Source organism: Nannospalax galili, unplaced genomic scaffold (assembly GCF_000622305.1).
Source record: "Nannospalax galili isolate Female #2095 unplaced genomic scaffold, S.galili_v1.0 scaffold39, whole genome shotgun sequence".
NCBI lineage: Eukaryota > Metazoa > Chordata > Mammalia > Rodentia > Spalacidae > Nannospalax > Nannospalax galili.
The window spans coordinates 4,819,871-4,839,763 of record NW_008346683.1 but is presented as its reverse complement, the minus strand read 5'-3'; the positions used below and the strand labels follow the sequence as shown (position 1 = coordinate 4,839,763).

The following is a 19,893-nucleotide window of genomic DNA, read 5'->3' as shown; positions in this document are numbered from 1 at the left end:
AAGCACTCTTTCAAAATTCCTGATACCTGAAAACAGGATCTTAGTCTCATAGCATATAGGAGAGTTTGTAACTAACGCAGCCCAACCACTCCATATTTTGAAAACTTCTCAACTAAAGGTCTCCTGCCATGTGAGACGTCTCCAACATCCCTGTGCGTGTGCGTGCAACATCCCTGTGCGTGTGCGTGGTGGTTGGCGGTGAGCACCTGTGGATTCCTGTCTTAAAACTCTGTTCTATTTTGCAGTGGATAGCCTGCTGAAATACACTGGCTATGGGAATGCTGCAGGACTGCTGGCGGCCAGGGGCCTCCTGGCTGGAGGAAGAGGAGATAATTGGTACTCAGAGGACGAGGACACAGACACTGAAGAATACAAAAATGCAAAACCAAAGTATAGTATCAAGTTTTTTTCACCTAACCACAGCTGCGCCTTTCAGTTGATTATTTGCCTTCCACTTCCTTTGGCTTCCATTTCCCAGTGTTTTTTCTTGAGAATTTGGAAGCTTTTCATCTGGTGGTGTCCTTAGAGGCAGTTTCATGTAGTTTGTACCTTATAGAGTGACTTCAAGAGATAGAGGAAGGATAATATTGCTAGAACTGTGCTGCGTGATACTGTGAACAGACTCCTTATTCTCTTTCAAATGCAAGAGAGCTGGCGCTTTTATATATCTACCATCTGTTTGAAAAAGCATTGTCACTATCTGCCTTCATTTCCCTAGGTTGATATTTATAACGTATAGCTAAGACCAGGCATTTAAGTTGGTTATTTGATGCTTCAGTCTTTCTCAGAAATCTGTGTTATCAGCACCCTTGCATAAAACCCCTTACAAGTCAAAAAGTAATGCAACAAGGCACATTACTAACAGAAGGAATGAAGTCTGGCTCCGCACTGGATTTTAGTCAAATATACAGTTAGGGAATCGGCTTTTAACAGTTCCCTCAATGCACTGAATAGGCAAACCTGAAATCTTTGACGTCTTCTCTAAGTCAGCATGTATGAATTAAAAACATTCTCTTTTTTCTCAAAACAAACCACACTCCCTTCCCTTCCCTCTCCTTCTGTTCTTCCCTCATCCTTCACATCCTCTCCAATCCTCATCTTGAGTTTTCACTAAGGAGCATTTAGCTGAGGATTTTTTGTTTTGTTTTGTTGAGACAGGTTCTCACTGTGTGGCCCCAGCTGGTCTAGAACTCGATATTTAGACCATCTAAGGCTGGCCTCAAACTCACATAGATCCACCCCTTCTGCCTCCTCAGTGCTGGGATTAAAAGCATGTACCACCATGGCAGCCATTTAGCTGAGTCTTGATGGGTTCCATTGCTGATTGTCATAAGAAGGTACTGGCAGGCTGTGTTTTCTACTGACTGTCTTCTAGAGAATGGTAGGGGTCAGGAAGTAGGTGACCCAGAATAGAAAATCACAAACAACCTTTCAAGTATATATTGTGTCCTGTCGACATGAAACTATTAGGTTATTGTAAGGTGGGAAATGACCAGTCCCCAGTTAAGTAGGAAAAGCATGGCCTCTTTGCTGATATATCGTTACTTTTAGTATATGTTACTTTTAGTATCTCGTACTCTCAGCCTCAGCAGGATCTTAGAGAGTCTACCCCAAGAAGCAAAGAGTTGGGGGGAGCCAGAAGTGACTCTTTTTAGACTGCCACCACTTAACTGCTCTATAGGTTGGGCATCTCTGTCAAGTATTTGAACATAAAATAGAAGACTCATGAGGGCTGGAGAGTTGGCACAGTTGTTAAGAGTGCTTGCTGCTCTTGCAAGCAGACCTGAGTTTGGCTCCCAGCACCTACATCAGGTGGCGCACAGCTACCTGCAACTCCCAGCTCCAGGGGATCCAATGCTCTCTCCTGACCTTTGTGGGTACCCTCCTCAACACACACATACACACACACACACACACACACACACACAAATAAAAATCTCAAAAAAAAAAGATTGAAGAATCATACTTCTTTAACTCATTATTCTGAATTACTCTTGCAAGCTCTTGATTTTTTTTCATCCCATAAACTATTTTTCCATATCATTTTAATATTTCCTATCTTCTCATTTGAGGCTTAAAAATACTCAACTTGAAAAGTCTCCTTTTGTTGTTATTGTTGCTCTGTGTGTGTGTGTGTGTGTGTGTGTGTGTGTGTGTGTGTGTGAGAGAGAGAGAGAGAGAGAGAGAGAGATGCTGTGTGTGTTGCTGAGCTGTTGCTCAGGCTGAACTCAAACTCAAAGACTCAAGTGATCCTTAGTCCTTGGCCTCCACAGTAGGGACTATAGGCACACACCATCAACTAGCAGTTAAAAGTCTCATCAGGTGATATTTGACATTCATCATATTCCAGGGCACGTGGACACAGCCAGCTAAGGTAGAAAGTCATGAGTATTCATGGAGGGTTGGTATCTTTGCACTTCAGTGTGTATGGTCGATTTGGTAGATGACTTTTATAATGGCCATGGTCATGTATTTAAACAAGTACCAGAATGCTACTGTAACAAGGAGGATATCAGAGGAAACACAGGAACACTGGGTCTGTCCCAAGAATATAGGAAATTAAGTTACATTACTTTATGGAAGTGATGTTAAAGTTAAAGAGAATGCCTTTTGTTTGACTCTGTGTCTTAGTGCTCATCATGGGAAGAGTCTGTACTTGACATTGTTACTGTCTTAACTCTATCCTGGGAAGAGTCTATACTTGGGCTTTGCATCCATATTGGAATCTTTTTCAACCAATCCATCAGACTTGGTCCAAGTATTTCCCATTGTGAAGTCTTGTGTCTTCTAAACGTTGCTCATTACAAGTATACATACATGTTTTTCAAGTAGATCACATCTTCTTGCTTCAAATAGATTTGTGTCTGTTTTTCTTTCAAATCTTCCCGCTTAAGATGAAACCTGGTGGAATCTTCAGTGTACTTTAAAATACTTCTTCAAATAGTTCTGGAAATGGTAATGAATAAAATGCTTTTTAAACAAGACAATTCTTTGTTACTGTGGGGAGTGACCCACAGAGCTTGGTATGAAAATTTTTTGCTAATCTGATCAAGCTTATAAAGTTGGCATCTGAAAGGATTGCTCACTCTCCTGATTACCCATTACCATTCAGAGTTCCAAAGAACCCACTCTCCTTTTCTTATGATGCGTTTAATCACAATAGTTGCTACTGTTGGCAAAGTAGAGAAATTACTGTTCATCCAGTTGGCCCCAGTCCTACTGTCAAAAATGTAAGTGGATTCTGGTTAATGCACCAAGGTAGCCTGCAATCCTTTATTGGAATCTGAAAACAATAATTATATGGAGCTTACATTCAAACTATGGGAGACAGTTAATATTACAGCAGTATTTTTGTGTCAAATGCATTTAATGGACTAGAAACGACTTTCTGCAGTTTGCACACTTAAAGTACACTCATAGAATCAAGTTACATGCCACATAGACTTTTGGTATACATTTAGCCAGCTTAAGTTTCCAGATAGAGTTTAGTCCTTTGTCAAAAGGAAGCCAATTATTTGAATTCTAATTTTATTTTATTTTGTTGAGACAGGGTTTCATTTGTACCCTGGTTGGCCTGGAACTCATCATGCAAACCAGGATGACCTGAAACTCATAGAGATCCTCCTGCTTCTGCCTCCTGAGTGCTGGAATTTAAGGCCTGTGCTAAATTCAAGACCTGGATAAATTCTAACTTTTAACCCTTTCTTTCATGCCTCTAAGCTGAGAAATGATGTTACCTATAACAAACTTGTTATAAATACTTGTACATCATTCCAAACATTAGTTGAGAAATGTTTTTTTAATGTTTGGCTTATTTTCAAACAGTTAACTGGGTCCAAAGAGGTATCGTAAAGGAGAAATAAGAGGAAGGAGACAGTTAAAAGTAGACGGAACCCTAGGACACTTTCTGACACTCTTCACATTAGTTTATCATTAAATCCAAAAGCTTAAAATGTACAGATCATCTCAGGACTGGTCCTTCTTGGCTATAAGGATGAGCAGCCGTAGCAGCATCTGTGACAGACAGTTCCTTCAGCACAAGCAAAATACAGTTGTAAGTTTTTTTCTTTTCTTTGCCTAGATTTTGTTGTGCTGCTTAAGTCTAATAGTAAGTGTCTTGTTACATTGGGCCACCAAGTAAATTCTTGTTTTGTTTTTGTAGTAAATGAACTACAGATCAAGACTTGTAGAGTGTTCTCTTTGCCCAGTCTGGGCTGTGTTTATGCACAGTAGGACTTAACTCGAACTTTTAGGACCTGGGCTTATTATTGTAAGCATGTATGAAATACATCTAAATTCTTCATTACCACCTCTGCCATGCATACATCACCTTCACACATTTACCATCCTTGTATGTACTTTCAGATTTGAGTTTCTCAACTCCCAGGCTGCCTCAGCTTTCCACTGCTGGAATTATAGGCATCTACCACCACACTTCGCTTCAAAGCAAGGTTTATTGTCTTCTCTCTGCCTTTTTATTTGGGGGATCAAATTCATATAATATAAAATCTACTACTTTAGCCTATTTTAAGAAGTGTGAAAATCAGTAAGTCTAGTCATAGTATTGTGCAACTCTCACCTATCTCTAGAACTCTTATTTTGTTTTGTGAAACAGGTCTTGCTATGTAGTCTAGGCTGACAGACATGCTTGACAGTCCTCCCACCTCAGCCTCAGGAGTACTGGGATTATAGATGTATTCTGCTGTGCCCAGTTTATCTCCAGAACTTTTCATCTTCCCCAGTAAAATTCTGTGCGGAGCTCTCCATCCCTTCTGGCCTCTGTTAGCTGCTATTCTTTCTGTCTGTATGAAATCTAGGCGTCTCATCTGTCATACATTGTCCTTTGTAATTGTCTGCCTTCACTTAGAATGTTTTCAGGATTCATCTATACCGTAGTATGTATCAAAATATCCTTCATTTTAAGAGCATGCTTCCACTTCATTGTGTAACACATTTGGCCACTTGGGTCACCTCCATCTTTCTGCTGTTGTGAATAATAACACACACACTGAGTGTGAGAATACCACACAAGTCCCCTCTGTCACTTCTCTTGAAAATTGCTCTACCACATGGTACTTATATGTTTAGTTTTTTGAAGAAGGGCATGCTATTTTACACAGCAGCTGTATCATTTTACACCTTATCAAGTGCACAGGGGTTTCTTTTTACTCTGTCCTCACAGTATTTGTTATTTTCCAGAGACTGCATGTATATGTTTCCAGTAATAAGTGTTCTAATGGGTATAAAGGCAGAACTTGTGATTTAATTGCTACTGTGTTCCTCTCTAAGCCAGCCAGTCAGAAACACAAGTTTGCCCTTCATGCAGCTTCTGTCCACAGAGCCCCAACTAAGGGTCTGTCTTCGACGATACCGAGACAGAAAATGTGTCCATGAAACATGAGTTCTAGAGTCCTGCTGGATTCAGTCTAATTTGGTAAATGTTTGTATACATCTGTCTGTTATGGCTCAGTCTTCACAATACATTCAGAATTAGCCACGCCTTTTGCCATTACTGCCATTCTATCTTTCCAGAATGACCGCCCCCCATGACTGGCATTAGCAATAGAACCAGGGTTCTTGCATGATAGGCACTGTTCTACCACCAAGTCTCAGCCTTGGCCTCTAGTATCTTTGAAATATTCTACTTCTAACTGACCCTACTGATTCTACTTTTGACTCTTCATTCTCTTCTCAGCATAGCAGTGGTAATCCCTATAAAATGTAAATCAGACTGTCATCTGCTCGGAACTGCATAGTGGCTAAAAACCAAAGGTCTCACAGTGGTGTGTGTCAAATTATCTGGCTGTGCTGTCACCATGCTAACTTCTTCAGTATCTGTCAAACCCTGGAGATAGACTCCTGCCTAAGACCTTTGTGCTAAGTGCCCTTCTGCACAGAGTGCACATCCTCCAGATAGCTGCTGTCTCCACCTCTCATGAAGAAGCTCTGGTCTGGTAGCCAGGCATGGTCTTCAAGAAATCAGGGTCTGCCAGGTGTGGTGGCACATGCATTTAATCCCAGCCCAGCACTCAGGTGGCCAAGGCAGGCAGATCTCTGTAAATTGAAGGCCAGCCTGATCTACATAGTGAGTTCCAGGCCAGCTGGGACTACAGGGAGACCCTGTCTCAAAGACAGACAGACAGACAGACAGACAAGAAAAGAAAGAAAGAAAGAGAGAGAGAGAAAGAAAGAAAGAGAGAGAGAAAAAAAGGAAAGGAGGGAGGGAGGGAGAGAGGAGGGAGGGAGGGGAGAAAGAGAGAAAGAGAGAGAGACAGAGAGAGAGAGACAGAGACAGAGAAATCGAGAAACAGGGTCTGGGTCTTTGCTCTTTGTGTTGCTTGGAGACTGGGAGGAACCCAGTTTTCTAGGGAAGTGCCCTGGAAAAATACTTCAACTTCATTCCCATTGAGCATCTTCTTTCCCACCCATCTGTTTATGCCCTTCCTTCCTAGTCTGGGCTTACAAAATACCTTTTCCTAAAAACCCTTTAGAGCTTGTAAATTTAACAGTATATAAGCTGGATTTTGCCCACAAATATGTTTTGTTTGGTTTGTCCCATAAAGCATTGTTTTTTGAGAGGTTATGTTTTTGTTTTCATTTTACAAAGTGATTCCTAAAATAATAAAATAAAATGTTTGGCAACATTCAGAATTTAGATTAAAACCTGGATTTAAATCCTTATAAAAATTAGAAGTTCTGAGGAATAGAGAGATGGTTCAGTGGTTAAGAGCACTGGCTGCTCTTGCAGAGGACCCAGGTTCGATTCCCAGCACCCACATGGCGGCTAACACCCACCATGAGTAACTCCAATTCCAGGGGATCCAACACCCTCTTCTGACCTCTGTGGGCACTGCATGACATGGGTACACTTACATGCATGCGGGTAATATACACATAAAAAATAAAAATAATACATAAAATATTTTTTAAAAAATTAGAAGTTCTAGGCCAGTTATGGTGGCACACTCCTTTAATCCCAGCACTTTGGAGGTAGAGGCAGGTTGATCTCTGAGTTCGAGGCCAGCCTGGTCTACCTTGAGTTCCAGGACAGCTGGAACTGCAGGGAGACCTTGTGTCAAAAGAAAAAAAAAAAATTAGAAGTTCTGGGCTCAGTGGTTAAGAGCACTGACTGCATTTGCAGTGGACCCAGGTTCCATTCCCAGCACCCACATGGTAGCTAACAACCATCCGTAATACTTTGGTCTGACAGTGAGTCCTTTTCACTTACCTGTCTACCCTGTAAGGATCTGAGTTTAGAACCCCTTCTTTTTTTATTAAATTTGTTCTTTGACAATTTTATATTAGAATGTGTATATAGCACATTCTAATTATGTTCACCACACCCTCTTTTATTTCCCTCCCATCCCTGTCAGCTCCCCAGTCCTCCCTATAAGCCCCTTTCCCATATTCTTGTTGTTTTGTTTTGTTTTGTTTTGTTTTTTTGACCCACTGAGTTAAACCAGGGTCATCTGTGTGACCATGGGTTTGGAACTATTCCTTGTAGCTTGCTAGGTTCACCAGTGTGTGTAGACATCTGAAGATACTGACTGACTCCTCCCCCCCAGAACCTCTTAGTAGTCAATACAATGGCAGAGAAAGGCAGGTGGCTTCCATCTGACCCTCCCCTATCCATTGCCTGACTATTGACCAGGCCCATTCTGTCTGTGCCCAGTATAGACAACCATAGCTGCTATCCATCCATAATTGCAGTTACTTCATCATGCCCAGAAGACAGCATTTCACAGCCATTCTTCCTGTCTTCTCACCCTTACCTTCTTCCAACATATTCCCTGGGATGGTGGTATAAATGTCTTGTTCAGGGCTGAGCTCAACTGCCTCTTTTACTCAGCACCTTGAACAACCATTCGTCTTTGCATTCACTGCTGTTTATTATGAAGAGAGGCTTCCCTGATGAAGGCAGAGGACAGGATTGTCTATGGGTATAAACATGCTTAGAAGGCAGTTTGGGGGTCGTATCTATTTTGCTAAATAACAGTATTAAGTTCCCCCCCTTTAAGCCTGTGACCTTGGAAGGCGGTCAGAACAGTTGGTTGCCCCAGAACAGTTGTGCCATTATTGCAACAGTGTAGCCCCCTTCTTTTGCCGGAATGCTTTGAGTAAAATTTAAGACTGCTTTTTAGAGGTTGAAGTTTTCATATAGCCAAGTTTTCTTCTAGTTCTTTTTATTAATTGATGGTCATGTTTACCAGAAGCAGGAACAGTTAAAGAGTAAAAGAGGTGAAGTGTGTTTCAGGTTTTACACACATACTCATTTGCTCCTTCCTTTTCATTATGTCTTACTCCCCGTGTTGTTGGTTCATGGAATGTTTTTTTAATTTTTTATGTTATGTGTGTGAGTGTATTTCCTGCATGTATGTAAGTGTAGCCATGTCGAACAGTGCCCATGGAGGTCAAAAGAAGGCATCGGATTCTCCTGGGACTAGAGTTACCAACAGTTGTTAGCTGCCATGTGGGTACTGAGAATCAAACCCAGGTCCTCTGCAAGAACAGCCAGTGCCCTTAACCGCTGAGCCAGTCTCCCTCAAAGCAACTTAAGACTCAGTCTTGGAACTAAATACAAGTAACCCCAGAATGTCATAGTATGAAGATTTTGAAACCTACAAAGCTAAGTCTTACGGTGTGGTTGTAATGGTGCCAGGTATTGGTTCAGTGTCACACCATGGTTGTCCTGGTAACTTCTGTTTTCTCCTCTTCTGGGTAGGGAAGCTCCATGAGACTGGCATGAGGGAGGAGAGACAGGTTCCATCTGCCTTCTGCTACAGCACATTGGCATTTTCCCATGAGAGAGTGGTGCAGTTCCTTGTCTTAGCTTGTGTTTTATGTGGTTCTGTTTACATTCTTCTGAGGATTTGGGGCGGGGGTGGTGGTGGCATGTCTTTTTAAAGGAAGAAATGAAGCTGAGGAGTGACTTTGAATACTGCAGTGTTTTCTCCATTGGTGAAGAATGAGTTCTTAACTTTGCCAGGATTAGTTTCTGGCTGCTGCTTTCATGACAAGATAGCAGAGGATTTTGTTACCTGGAGCTAATTTCAGAGCAAGCCATTAAGTCATTTCAGCAGTCAGGGGTCTTGAGATCAGCTTTTAGAAAATGGACATCATTTCCACCAACTTTTAAGATAACCCAGTAAAGAATCAGTATGTCCTAATCTAGGAATTTATTCCTGGCTTTGTGCTGGGCCCCACAACACTACAGGCTTAGCCCACAACACCACAGGCTTAGCTCACAACACCATAGGCTTACCCCACAACACCACAGGCTTACCTGTGTGTCTTTCTGACACATTTTTTTGAGGCACATGATCACTTATGCTAATGTCATTGTTATCTGAGGAAGTCTCCAGATCTGATTCTTTAAATCACACCTCCATTGAAATGGAGTTGCCTTCTCTTAAATGGCAAATGAGGGAACTTGGTCTACATGTGTGTTCCTTCCCTTACACTTTTTCCTAAAAGGCCTGATTTCCTTTGCTTGAGAAGTGATAGGTATCTGTAATAAGCTTGTTTATTTTTTTACTTATTTATGGCTAGTTCTTTTTCTGATTTAGCAGGTAACAAAAGCTATATGCCTAGCAAATAATGAAGGAATTGCATTTTAAATATAGCATCTTGATACATTTTTTTTCCTTTTCTTTTCTTTTCTTTTCTTTTCTTCTTTTCTTTTTCTTTTTGCATTTTGAGCCAGAGTCTCTCTATAGCCACAACTGGCCTAGAACTCACTATGTAGTCCAGGCTGGTCTCTATCTCACAGAGATCCGTCTGTCTCTGCCTCCTGAGTGCTGGGACTAAAGGCATGCACCACCACAGCTGGCTTGATGCATTTCTTCTTTGAAGCCTTGTTGAATCCTTTTTGTTCTGAACTTTGAGGAAATACAGTGACCCATTTTAGCATCTTGGTAATGGCCTCTAACTAGAAGCCTTTTTTTCTTTCATGGTCACCTAAAAAGAAGGAGAGGAAATAGCAGTGTGAATAAGGTATCCTATTCCAGTATATCAGGATCACATGGGAAACTTTACACCCACACACATATTTTATTGATCTGAGGTAAGGCCAGCTTTTCCTCCAGTGTTTCCCAAGTGGTTCTAACATGTTAAGACTAAGAATGGGTGACTAGCCTGCACATTTTCAGGTTAACCCGAAGTTCCTGAAAGTGCCATAGAGTATACCTTAAGAGGAAGCAAGTGGATGGAGGACAAACAAGGACTTCTAGGCCCCCATTTCTTCTGCTGGCCCTATTCCCACCTTTTTTCCCTGAATAATTCTGCCTTTGTCTGTTTTATATGTGGTCTGCTGAAAGGAACAAGGGGTTTTCTTGGTTGTCTATTTGTGGGGTTTTCTTTTGAGCTGGAGGGTAGTTGAGTGCTGTGGATTTAAACCAAGGCCTTAAACATTTTTATATCTTAAGTACTCTACCATTGAGCTACAGCCCAGCCCTTTTTAAAAATTTGAGACTGGATCTTGCCAAGTTACTTAGGCTGGCCTTGAACATAGAATCCTTCTGCCCCAGCCTCCCAAGTAGCTGGGATTACCAGCATGTACCCTCAAGTCCAGCTTGAACAAGTTTTTAACCACAGTTCTCAACATGGGTCCTACATAATAGAGTGCAGATTTTAAATCTGACCTAATAGGATGATGAATGCTGGATCTTCCACAAAAATCTGTACATCATATAGCCTTTGAGGAACTTTTTTTTTTTTTTTTAAAGAAAAGGGCATCTTAGCCGGGCGTGGTGGCGTACACCTTTAATCCCAGCACTTGGGAGGCAGAGGCAGGTGGATCTCTGTGAGTTCAAGGCCAGTCTGGTCTACATAGTGAGTTCCAGGACAGCTGGGGCTGCAGGGAGACCCTGTCTCAAAAAGACCAAAAAAAAAAAAAAAGAAAAGAAAAGGGCATCTAATAGTAATGAATAACAGGATCCTGTGAGTTATCCTTTACTAAAATCTTGGGCATTGAAGGAAGTAACTTGCCCAAGCCAAAGTGTAGGTGAGGCTTGCACACCAGCCATCAGAGGGGCCAGTTGATTGCAGTGTCTTCAGTTTGACTCACATGGTACCTTTTCTTTAGTGTGCCCCAGGCTCTTAACACTCTACTATTTACACTTGGCCCACTCACAGGTTTGCTAATCCTGACCTGGCTCCTGAATAGAAAACAGTTTTTGTTATCAGTGTGTTATTTGCAGGGGTATTAAAAACAACCTGTATTGCTGGGCCTGGTGAGCCTTTAATCCCAGCACTCGGAAGGCAGAGGCAGGCGGATCTCTGTGAGTCGAGGCCAGCCAGGTCTCCATAGTGAATCCAGGCCAGCAGGGTCTACAGGGAGACCCTGTCTCAAAAAGACCAAAAAAAAAAAACCAAAACAAAAAAAAAAAACAACCTGTGTTTGGCTGGTACAGGCACTAGTGCTACACTCTTGCCTGCTTCTGCTTCTCAAGAAAAATGTTTTGAGTTACAGATATTTAACAGACACTGAAAGAGTTGTCTTTTATTTCCCCTCCTCAGTAAAAAAGAAAAAAATAGAAGTATGGTTTTTTATTTAAGAGAATCATTTGTTTGGTATTAGAACCTCATACAAAGTTTATGTAAGAAATTCATTATTATAAGTACTGTATTAGACCAATTTCCAGAAAGCTAAGGTGGTGTATTTGTCTCTTGGTGGGCTAGTTTTCATTCATCCTTCCCTAAGTCAGATCAAATCTAATTAAAGCTATTCTTCTGCTTTATCTTTTATTGTTTTAAACATTCATCACCCTCTGTGGTCTCACTAATGGACTAATTTCCTGAGGTTACAAATTGGCATGCTTTCATTTCCAGATTGCAGCCTCTCTGTCATCATTTTTCCAGTTTTTTTTTACATGTTTGTTTTATGCTGTATCACAAAATGGATTTCCTCACTTCAGTTCTGAAATTATTTGTCCCCGTACAATTAATGAATAAGCTGTGCATCCAAGGATATTTATCCAACGGCACTAACCAAATTTTATATTTTTAAAAGCAGCCATGCCTTTAAAAAAAAGTTGGCAAGTCAATTTTAATTTTTTAAAGACAGTAACAATAGCCCATTTCCCAAAGCAAACTAGTATATAAAAAAGTCAATTTAAAAATTCCTATAGCGATTCTATATAATAAAATTACATTGAAATTATTGCCAATTTTTGGCCAATATACTCTTTCTTACATAACTTAAAATTTGGACCAGAAAAAGTATAGAAAGAGCATAATTTTAAAACATACAGCATAACTTTTTTTTCTTTTTGTAGCATTAATCTTATCACTGGTCATTTAGAGGAACCAATGCCAAACCCTATAGATGAAATGACAGAAGAACAAAAAGAATATGAAGCCATGAAACTTGTCAACATGCTTGATAAACTTTCCAGGTATTGTACCCCATCCATTTTTTGCTTGGTTTCTAAGAATGTTCTATTTCTTTGTCTCTCTCACTGAGAGTTACCATAGAACAGCAACTCTGGAAATCCATGTCGATCGGAACAGGGTGCCCGGCAGCAGTAGTTAGGTGCTCCCGTGGTTTTTCTACATGTGCCGCTTCTGGATGTGCATTCCTGAAACATTTAAACACAACGCTCAGATAGTAACGACTAGTTTGCTGTAAGACTTAACCAACTAACCTCCCTGTCTTCAAAAGGATGCTGTGAGTTAGGTTCAATGATTTTCCTGCTTTCTGTATTTTTGTTTCAGTCTGTTTGGTTTTTGTTTCAAATCATGGTACGCTTTTTTTTTTTTTCCTTTATTGTTGATGTGCAAGTTTGCAATACTGCTTTTTGGGTTGCTGCTGAAACCAAGAATTCTAAAATGTCATGTACTCAACAGGAAAATGTGAAAAGAAATAGCTCAAATGAAGGATTTTTTTTTTTTAAAAGCAGACCCTTGTATTTAGTGGGATTCTGAAAGCAACCTGCCCTTCCCCTCTTCACACCTCCTTCCCTTTCAAAAAGTAAACAGTTTTGTAAATAATTAGATCAAGAATATATACTAATCAGCAACTAGCTGTTTTGGAGGAGTTACTAGAAAATGATTCCTTTCAAATTTGGATGGATTGCTCTGTTTTCCAGTCATTTATTGAGTCACTGTCTCCTTTAAGCCATCTTGAGTGAGTGCTTCTTTGTGTCAGCAGCAGCTACCACTTCAAGGTGAATTTCTTCTAGTCACCTCATTTTCTACATTAACCATAAAGGCTGGTATTCCTCAGTCAAGAGAAGTAATCATTGTAACAGAAAAGCCAGAGACCAACCATGTAAAGGGACAGGATATAACCAAAAGGCATAATTAAGATTGCAGCAGAATGCCTAGCTAAGAAAAGAAATTGACAGGACTGTGTGGGTTGGCAAAATTCTGGCAAAGAGGAGTATTTCGACACTCTGTAGTCTGAGCTTTTAGCAGATGACACTGATAATGTGGTGGAAGTTGTTTAAAAGTAAGGAGCTTCATTAGCTGAGGAGTGTGCTAGAACTTGGTGACTGTTAGCTAGCCCTTTTGAATTGTCTTCCTTTCCCAAGATTAGAATTTACAATGGTACTCACACTCTTCAAAAGACATTTTTGCCTGTTTGCAAATTACATTCTCTATAACATTTTAATACAACAGATGAGTTCTTCCTTTGAAGTCACAGAGATTGTTAATAGAATGAACCTATATTAAGCAGAATAACAAGTTCTAAGTGAATATATAAAAATAAGATCTGGTAGCTAGGATAGAGTTCAGTGGTAGAGCACAAAGGCCCTGGGTTCAATCCTCAGCTCCCTTAACCCCCCCCCCAAAAAAAAAGAATATATACAAAAATAAGGGGTATGTGCCTGGTAACTTCCAGAAAGGTCTGTTGTAGCTAGTGAAACTCAATGGTGTAAGTACAAATCAGAATGAAAACCAATGGCATTCCACCTGGCAGAAGCTAGAAAGGGAACTGTTAGCAAGGCCTTGAGTGGAGCTCAGTGTTGGAGGACAGTGTACCACACGAGGGGCATTAAACATTTGAGTTGTTAGAGGTTAATACAGATACTATACAGCTGGCCCATTTATTCTGGATGAGTAAACTCCAGGCTCAAAATGTAGAAAATGGGAAACAAACTGCCTAAGATAGTGCCATATGATCTGCATATTTAGCTTATTGATAGAGCCATAGACATCACCAATTTCATAATGTACCCCTGTTACAGGCACAAAAAACAAAGGCATTAGATCCTTCTTTTAATCTCAGGAATCATGTGTTCGAACATCAAGTCTGAAATGCGTATCTTCCACCCGACTCAGATCAGGAAACCCCAGCATTTGCCCTACTCTGTTTGAAGGCAATGCTAACACTTGCATGTGTAAAGTAGAGCAGTTGTGTCTTACGTTGGCTTTGATGGCCCCAATTTTGCCATTAAAGTTGAAGCAAAAGTGAACTTGAGTCATAAATCGTGTTGAATTTTTGCATGATGTGAGTTTTTTACATTGTCTGCCTTTGTGTGCTTTCTAACACTTGCTCTCACTAATAACAATCACTGGCAAACTGAAGCTCAGCAGTGGGCCTTCCAAAGCAGGAATGTAGGCATGAAGCCCTTCTTTGTGCGTCTTACATGTTTGTTGTGCTTATTACTCATTGGTCCTCAGTTTCATCTCTTTACTTTTTGTATTTTTGAGGTTTAGAAAAAAGATGCCATAAAGCCAACTAGACTGTGCTCAGTCCCATTCAAGGGACTTCTGTTCCACTAAACATCTACTGTGTGCAAGGCCTGAGCCAGGAAGCCACGGGGGATTCAGAGGTGAACAGGACAATCTCTGCCTTTGGAAAATTCATGTTCTAGTGGAAGAAATGGCTGAATAATTTCTTCTAGAATACCAAGTAGAAGGAAATGGTGAAATTGAGGTCTGTGTTGAACCCAGGAGAAGGAGCAGTTCATTCTGTCTAAGTGATTCAGGAAGTATTTTGTTGGGAAAGGGTCTCACATGTGGGCTGATATTGAAGTTTAAGAAAAATGGCAAAATGAGCATTCATTGTAGGGAGAGAGAAATTTAATCCTGTTAGTAAATCTTTGGTAGTCACATATTGTATCTTCCTTCCAAAAAGCTCGGGTTGTTTTATCATTAATGCAGTATGTTAATCAGACTGATTAGTGGGGAATGCAAGAACCAAAAAAATCACCCCAAACATTTCCAAGCTAATGACTGATGACAGTCCATTTCCTTTCGGCAGTTTACAAGGGCGCTGTCCATGCATTCTCTTTCTTGCTTCATAATAAAGTGAAACTAGGAACTTTGTTTTCCAGAACTCAAGCCCTTCGCTGTGTCCATTGTGTTGCTGTGTCTGTCTGTTACAGTGTTTGCCAGAACACTGCTTAATCATCTTCTCAGCATTGTGCTATTGATTAGCTCCCTCAACTGTCACTCCAGGAAGTTCTGCTCTGAGCCAGGTCTTTATTGTGCTGAGTGTCCTATAGCTTTGTCTGATTAACTTCCTGTCTCAACAATGAAATCAGTTTCTCCTGCCCTTGAAATGAAAAGCATGTGAGAAAGGATAGGGTTGGAGGTGGCGTGGCCAGAGAATGGACACTAGACACTTCCTTTTTCCATCCATAGGAGAGCAGATGTGAAGGACCTGCACCAGGATGGTGGTTGGCAACAGTGGCCCGTGCCAAAGCACTTACCAAAGTGATGACTAAGGTTGGTCATGCCAAGTACTGTTACTAAGCCTGGTGTAGGGCATAGGTGTTGCCACCAAAGTGTAAAGCCACTAGATGTGAAACTTGAGAATACCTTCCCATCTTGCCTTCATGCTGGACAAACCCACTGCCTTAAGGAGCCCCTTCTCAGCATCTTTGTCTCACCTGGATTTCTGAGAGCTGTGGAGACTTTAGTAGGCATTACTTTCTTCTATTGAATACCAGCTGACTTAACAGTATTTGAAATGTTTTTTAAATTCTTTTGATAGAAGGATTATATCTATGAGAGATGTTTCTGTTCTTTATATGGGGATTTGGCAGTGTACCTGGAAGATTTCAGAGCTAGAGAGTCGTCTGAACCCTGTAAACCCCGTCGTGTCTAGCTGGTATACCTTGTTCCCATGGTTTCCCCAGTGTGTGAGGATCAAAAAGGAAATAGCTAACCTCCAGACTTGAAGGTCTAGGTTTTTTTCTATATAAAATAATCTATATGATGATTCAGGGCTTTAAAGTGTATGTTGTCAGTTCCATTTCTTAGCCAAATTTCATCAAATTAGAGACTTAAAAGGAAGTCCATAAAGAAATTTGGGCCATAACTGAATATTTAAATATGTGGATACATATTTACTATAAAATAACCATAATGTTTAGCACTCAGACCTGAGGTATAAAGTTACAGAAAACTTCTTTTGGCATTATGGTCTGAGGACAAGTAGAAGAGGCTGGTTCTTGCCCACTTGCTACCTCCTTGTTCCTGCTCTGATCTGGAGACAGATAAGCCTGTGGAACTCAAGCCAGAGAGTAAAATGGCAGTTGTGTGTCCAGTGTGTTCATTTACCTGGCTGTAGCACACAACTCATGCACGCTGATGGTGACTTCGGTGGAAGCTAGCTGAGGAAACCCTATTTCAAGTTACAGTTTTGTTTGACTTCTCTGATCCCCTCACTTCCTTAATTGACACCAGATTGATCTTTTACTCCACCCTTGTCTGTCACTGTTTAACAAGGCATATATAATCAACTGTCAAAATCTGTGTTTTAAATTTTATTTATAAACAATATTTGTTCTGCCATTTCTTTTCTTATCCACTCTCTGGCCAATAACTGTGGTTTCCCCCCCCCCCATTTCTTTCAGTTTTTACCAGAAATACTGATAATTGAGACTTAACTTTCTTAATGCTGGCATCAAATATAAGAAGTTTCCTTTAATCAAAAGATTGTTTTTAAATTTAGTAAGGCTATGACTGAAAAGTAACTGATACACAATTTTTTCCATATAAATAAGTTCTGTTACTCATCTTACAGAAATACAGACTGTGATTACACCTGTCTTTATGAGGAGTTAGTCAAGGAAATGCTTATTAGAAACATAAGCCACTTTTTAGAGCATCAGAAGACCTGCAGTAGGCGTTAAGAGTACATAATGGTTTCCATCAGAAAACCCTCTGACCTGCACTATCCGTCATGTAACCAGTAGTCTGCATGAAACTGAGTGCTCGAAATGTGGTTAATCCAAATTAGGTTATTCTCTAAGTATAAAGTATTCACCAGGTTTCAACAACTTGGAGACTTAGTACAACAAAGAATGTAAAATGTCTCATTAGTTATTTAATTTTATCATAATTAATTTATTTTTCTATATGGCCATTTGAACATATATATTCGGCTCACCTGGTGACTTGTGTTATATTTCTGATAGGCAGCACTGCTCTCCATCATTAAAATGCACTGTAAGGTTGCTTGGAAAATCAGTTAAAGGGGTGTGAATCTCGACATATTAGTATACCCTTTCAGGGCAAGGGGGGATTAATTTGAGAAACCTGATTCCCATGCCGCCGTAGGCTGTAGAGGACCATCCCAGTGGCTAGACACCTAAGTAGGATGCCACGTTCCCCATGTAGTATGTTCTGAAAGTCACTGAGTGCTTGGTTAGAACACAGGCTGAAATGGTTTTTAACCATTAGCAAGACGTGAAGTAAGAATAGTCTCCACTGGCTTTTAGCTCTCTTAGTTACCCTCTACCTTTAACTTTTAAATCTTCCTAATTGAAAGAGCATATAAGATTTTCTATTTCTACCACTTTTTTCGACAGTTAACATGCAGACCTCTTACTAATTCTGTTAATTTGTGCAACAGGATAGAAAAATTCTCTTAAGTATGTTACCATGAAGTAATAACACCATTAATTAAAGATCAAATGAATTGTATTCTTCCAATGCTGTCCCTAACCTCATTCTCTATATTTTCTTAACTGTGCTATCTAACAGGAGGCGACAGCAAATTTTTAGAAGCTTTGCATGCAGTCTTCTAACAGAAATTAGAACAATAATTTTTAAAAACCTATTTAGTGCTTTAAAATGTAAAAAAAATGCTTCAGTGTGTGTTATCTCTGTTGATCATTAAAACAATCCTGTGATTTAAGTAGGATAAAATGTATGTTTTTAGGGAGTAAATTCATCAAAGTTTAAATGACTGACCTAAGATCAGACATTTAGTTAATGATACTCTCCAGAACCTTTCACTATGTTGAAAAATTACAACAGCTCTCAAAAGTGTGTCATAAATAAGACATAAATTTTAAATAAATGCAAAGCACCAAAGACCAATAGTAGGCATCTTTAACAGAATTCAGATTTAGAGTAGATGTGCATAATGCATCCGTACTTTTTTACTTATCAAATATCAGGTCAAGTATGAAATAAATACCTTACATTTTTTAAAAAATAACTAGTTTTATGAGGAAAACCAGTAAATTTTCTACAATCCTTTAAACAAGGTTTTCTAAGGTTTTTTAAAAGAGAATGGACATGATATCCTAACAAGTTCTTAACCATGTCATCACACTAATGAATCTTAGCTTTAAAAAGGTTTCCCTGTGGGAATTCTTAGACAGCACGCCTTACAAAGCAGAAGGGCTTGGTGATAGGAGCAGTTTATCCATTTGTCTTGGGAATAGTATTTTTATATAGCATATTTTACTTTCCCTATTGTACTCATCTCAGAACACAGTGGTGAAGACTTGAGGGGAGGATCTCAGAATTGTTTTAAGATACAGTTGGAAGACCTTGAATTTGCTATGGAAAAGCCACCGTCCCTCTCCTTCCTGGTGATAGTAGTTTAGTGAAGGATGAATATAACCAGTTAAGGGCTAAGAAGCAGCCATTATGAAGGATGAAGAATTGGTACCCAAGCCCAAAGGCCACTATCCTCACAGTAGCTAACTGAACATGTTAAACAGTCCCAAGGGTTGTAGAAGTCTTGAGATAAAAAGGTTAAAAAATTTAAAAGACTATCACAAATATCAAGACTCCATTAGGATTATGGCTACTCCAGCCACACACTCCTGGGCTTAGAGTTACTGTGAAGATTGCAGAGCTGCTTTCTTTGGGCTTTCGCAACATCCATTCCAATAAGCACTTTTGGAAAAGCTCTCTGTTAATCAAAATACTTATTTATGTAAGAATTTCTCATCCCATCTTTGAACTGTGAAAAGGAATCAAATGTGAAATGACTAACTTAACATGTCAGGGTTCTTTTTTCCAAGCCAACCTTACATTAAGAGCAGGAATCCCTGTGCCAAAGAAACGGTTCCCAATTATCCCGTCCTGGGTTTTGTTACACGTTGTACAAAAGTCAACAAAACAAGTATGTAACAGAGCCTGTCTAAATAGCAGCCAACCTCATTAAAAACAGAGAATTAATCAAGGGTGATTAAAGGAAGCAGTGCTTCATAGGTTCCCCCTTTTTCTTCTTTTCTAATCATAGAACAAAATATGTGACATAAAAGGATCAGAACTATTATGCAGTACTCAATTAGAGGGAGGTGAATAGGTCTCTAACATGCTGTTTTATCAAAAGAGCAGACTGGTGTTTGCATTACTGTTGTTTCATTACAGACCCTGTCATTAATTCCATGTGTCAATACTGCCCTGTAGTACACAGAGCAGACAAGAAAGAAGAGCCCTTGAAAACAAGGGAATGATTTTTGAGTCGTTATCAAGCTAAGTGGCAAGCGGGAAGCTGAAACTCGTATAGGTAAATTCGAAGGGACTCTTGGGAGATCTGCAAGTGGGAAACAAGAATGCGTTTTACCAACTGCTTAATTATGTCCTGTTTTTCAACAAGTACACTTGAATTGAATGCTTTGTTTATATTGCACAAAAACGTGCTGTGGGCAAGAGTATTCTCTTGCTTCCAGGTCAAGTAAGGTGTTACACACA

At 39.9% G+C, this 19,893-nt stretch overlaps 1 protein-coding gene across 11 annotated transcripts in view; it reads left to right on the top strand.

The window, feature by feature from the left end:
- Positions 1–19,893, top strand: part of Ric8b (RIC8 guanine nucleotide exchange factor B) — a 115,345-nt gene that overhangs the window by 87,378 nt on the left and 8,074 nt on the right. For 2 of the 11 annotated variants that reach the window (XR_607609.3, XR_003851091.1), the window contains exons 8-11: positions 246–390; positions 12,276–12,395; positions 15,592–15,675; positions 19,570–19,708. Coding sequence is in view for 6 of the 11 variants with exons in the window: in XM_017800617.2 (XP_017656106.1) it covers positions 246–390; positions 12,276–12,395; positions 15,592–15,667 (341 nt within the window). In the remaining 5 variants the exon portion in view is untranslated. The other 9 variants (XM_008843120.2, XM_008843122.3, XR_003851092.1 and 6 more) reach the window with 8 other exon arrangements.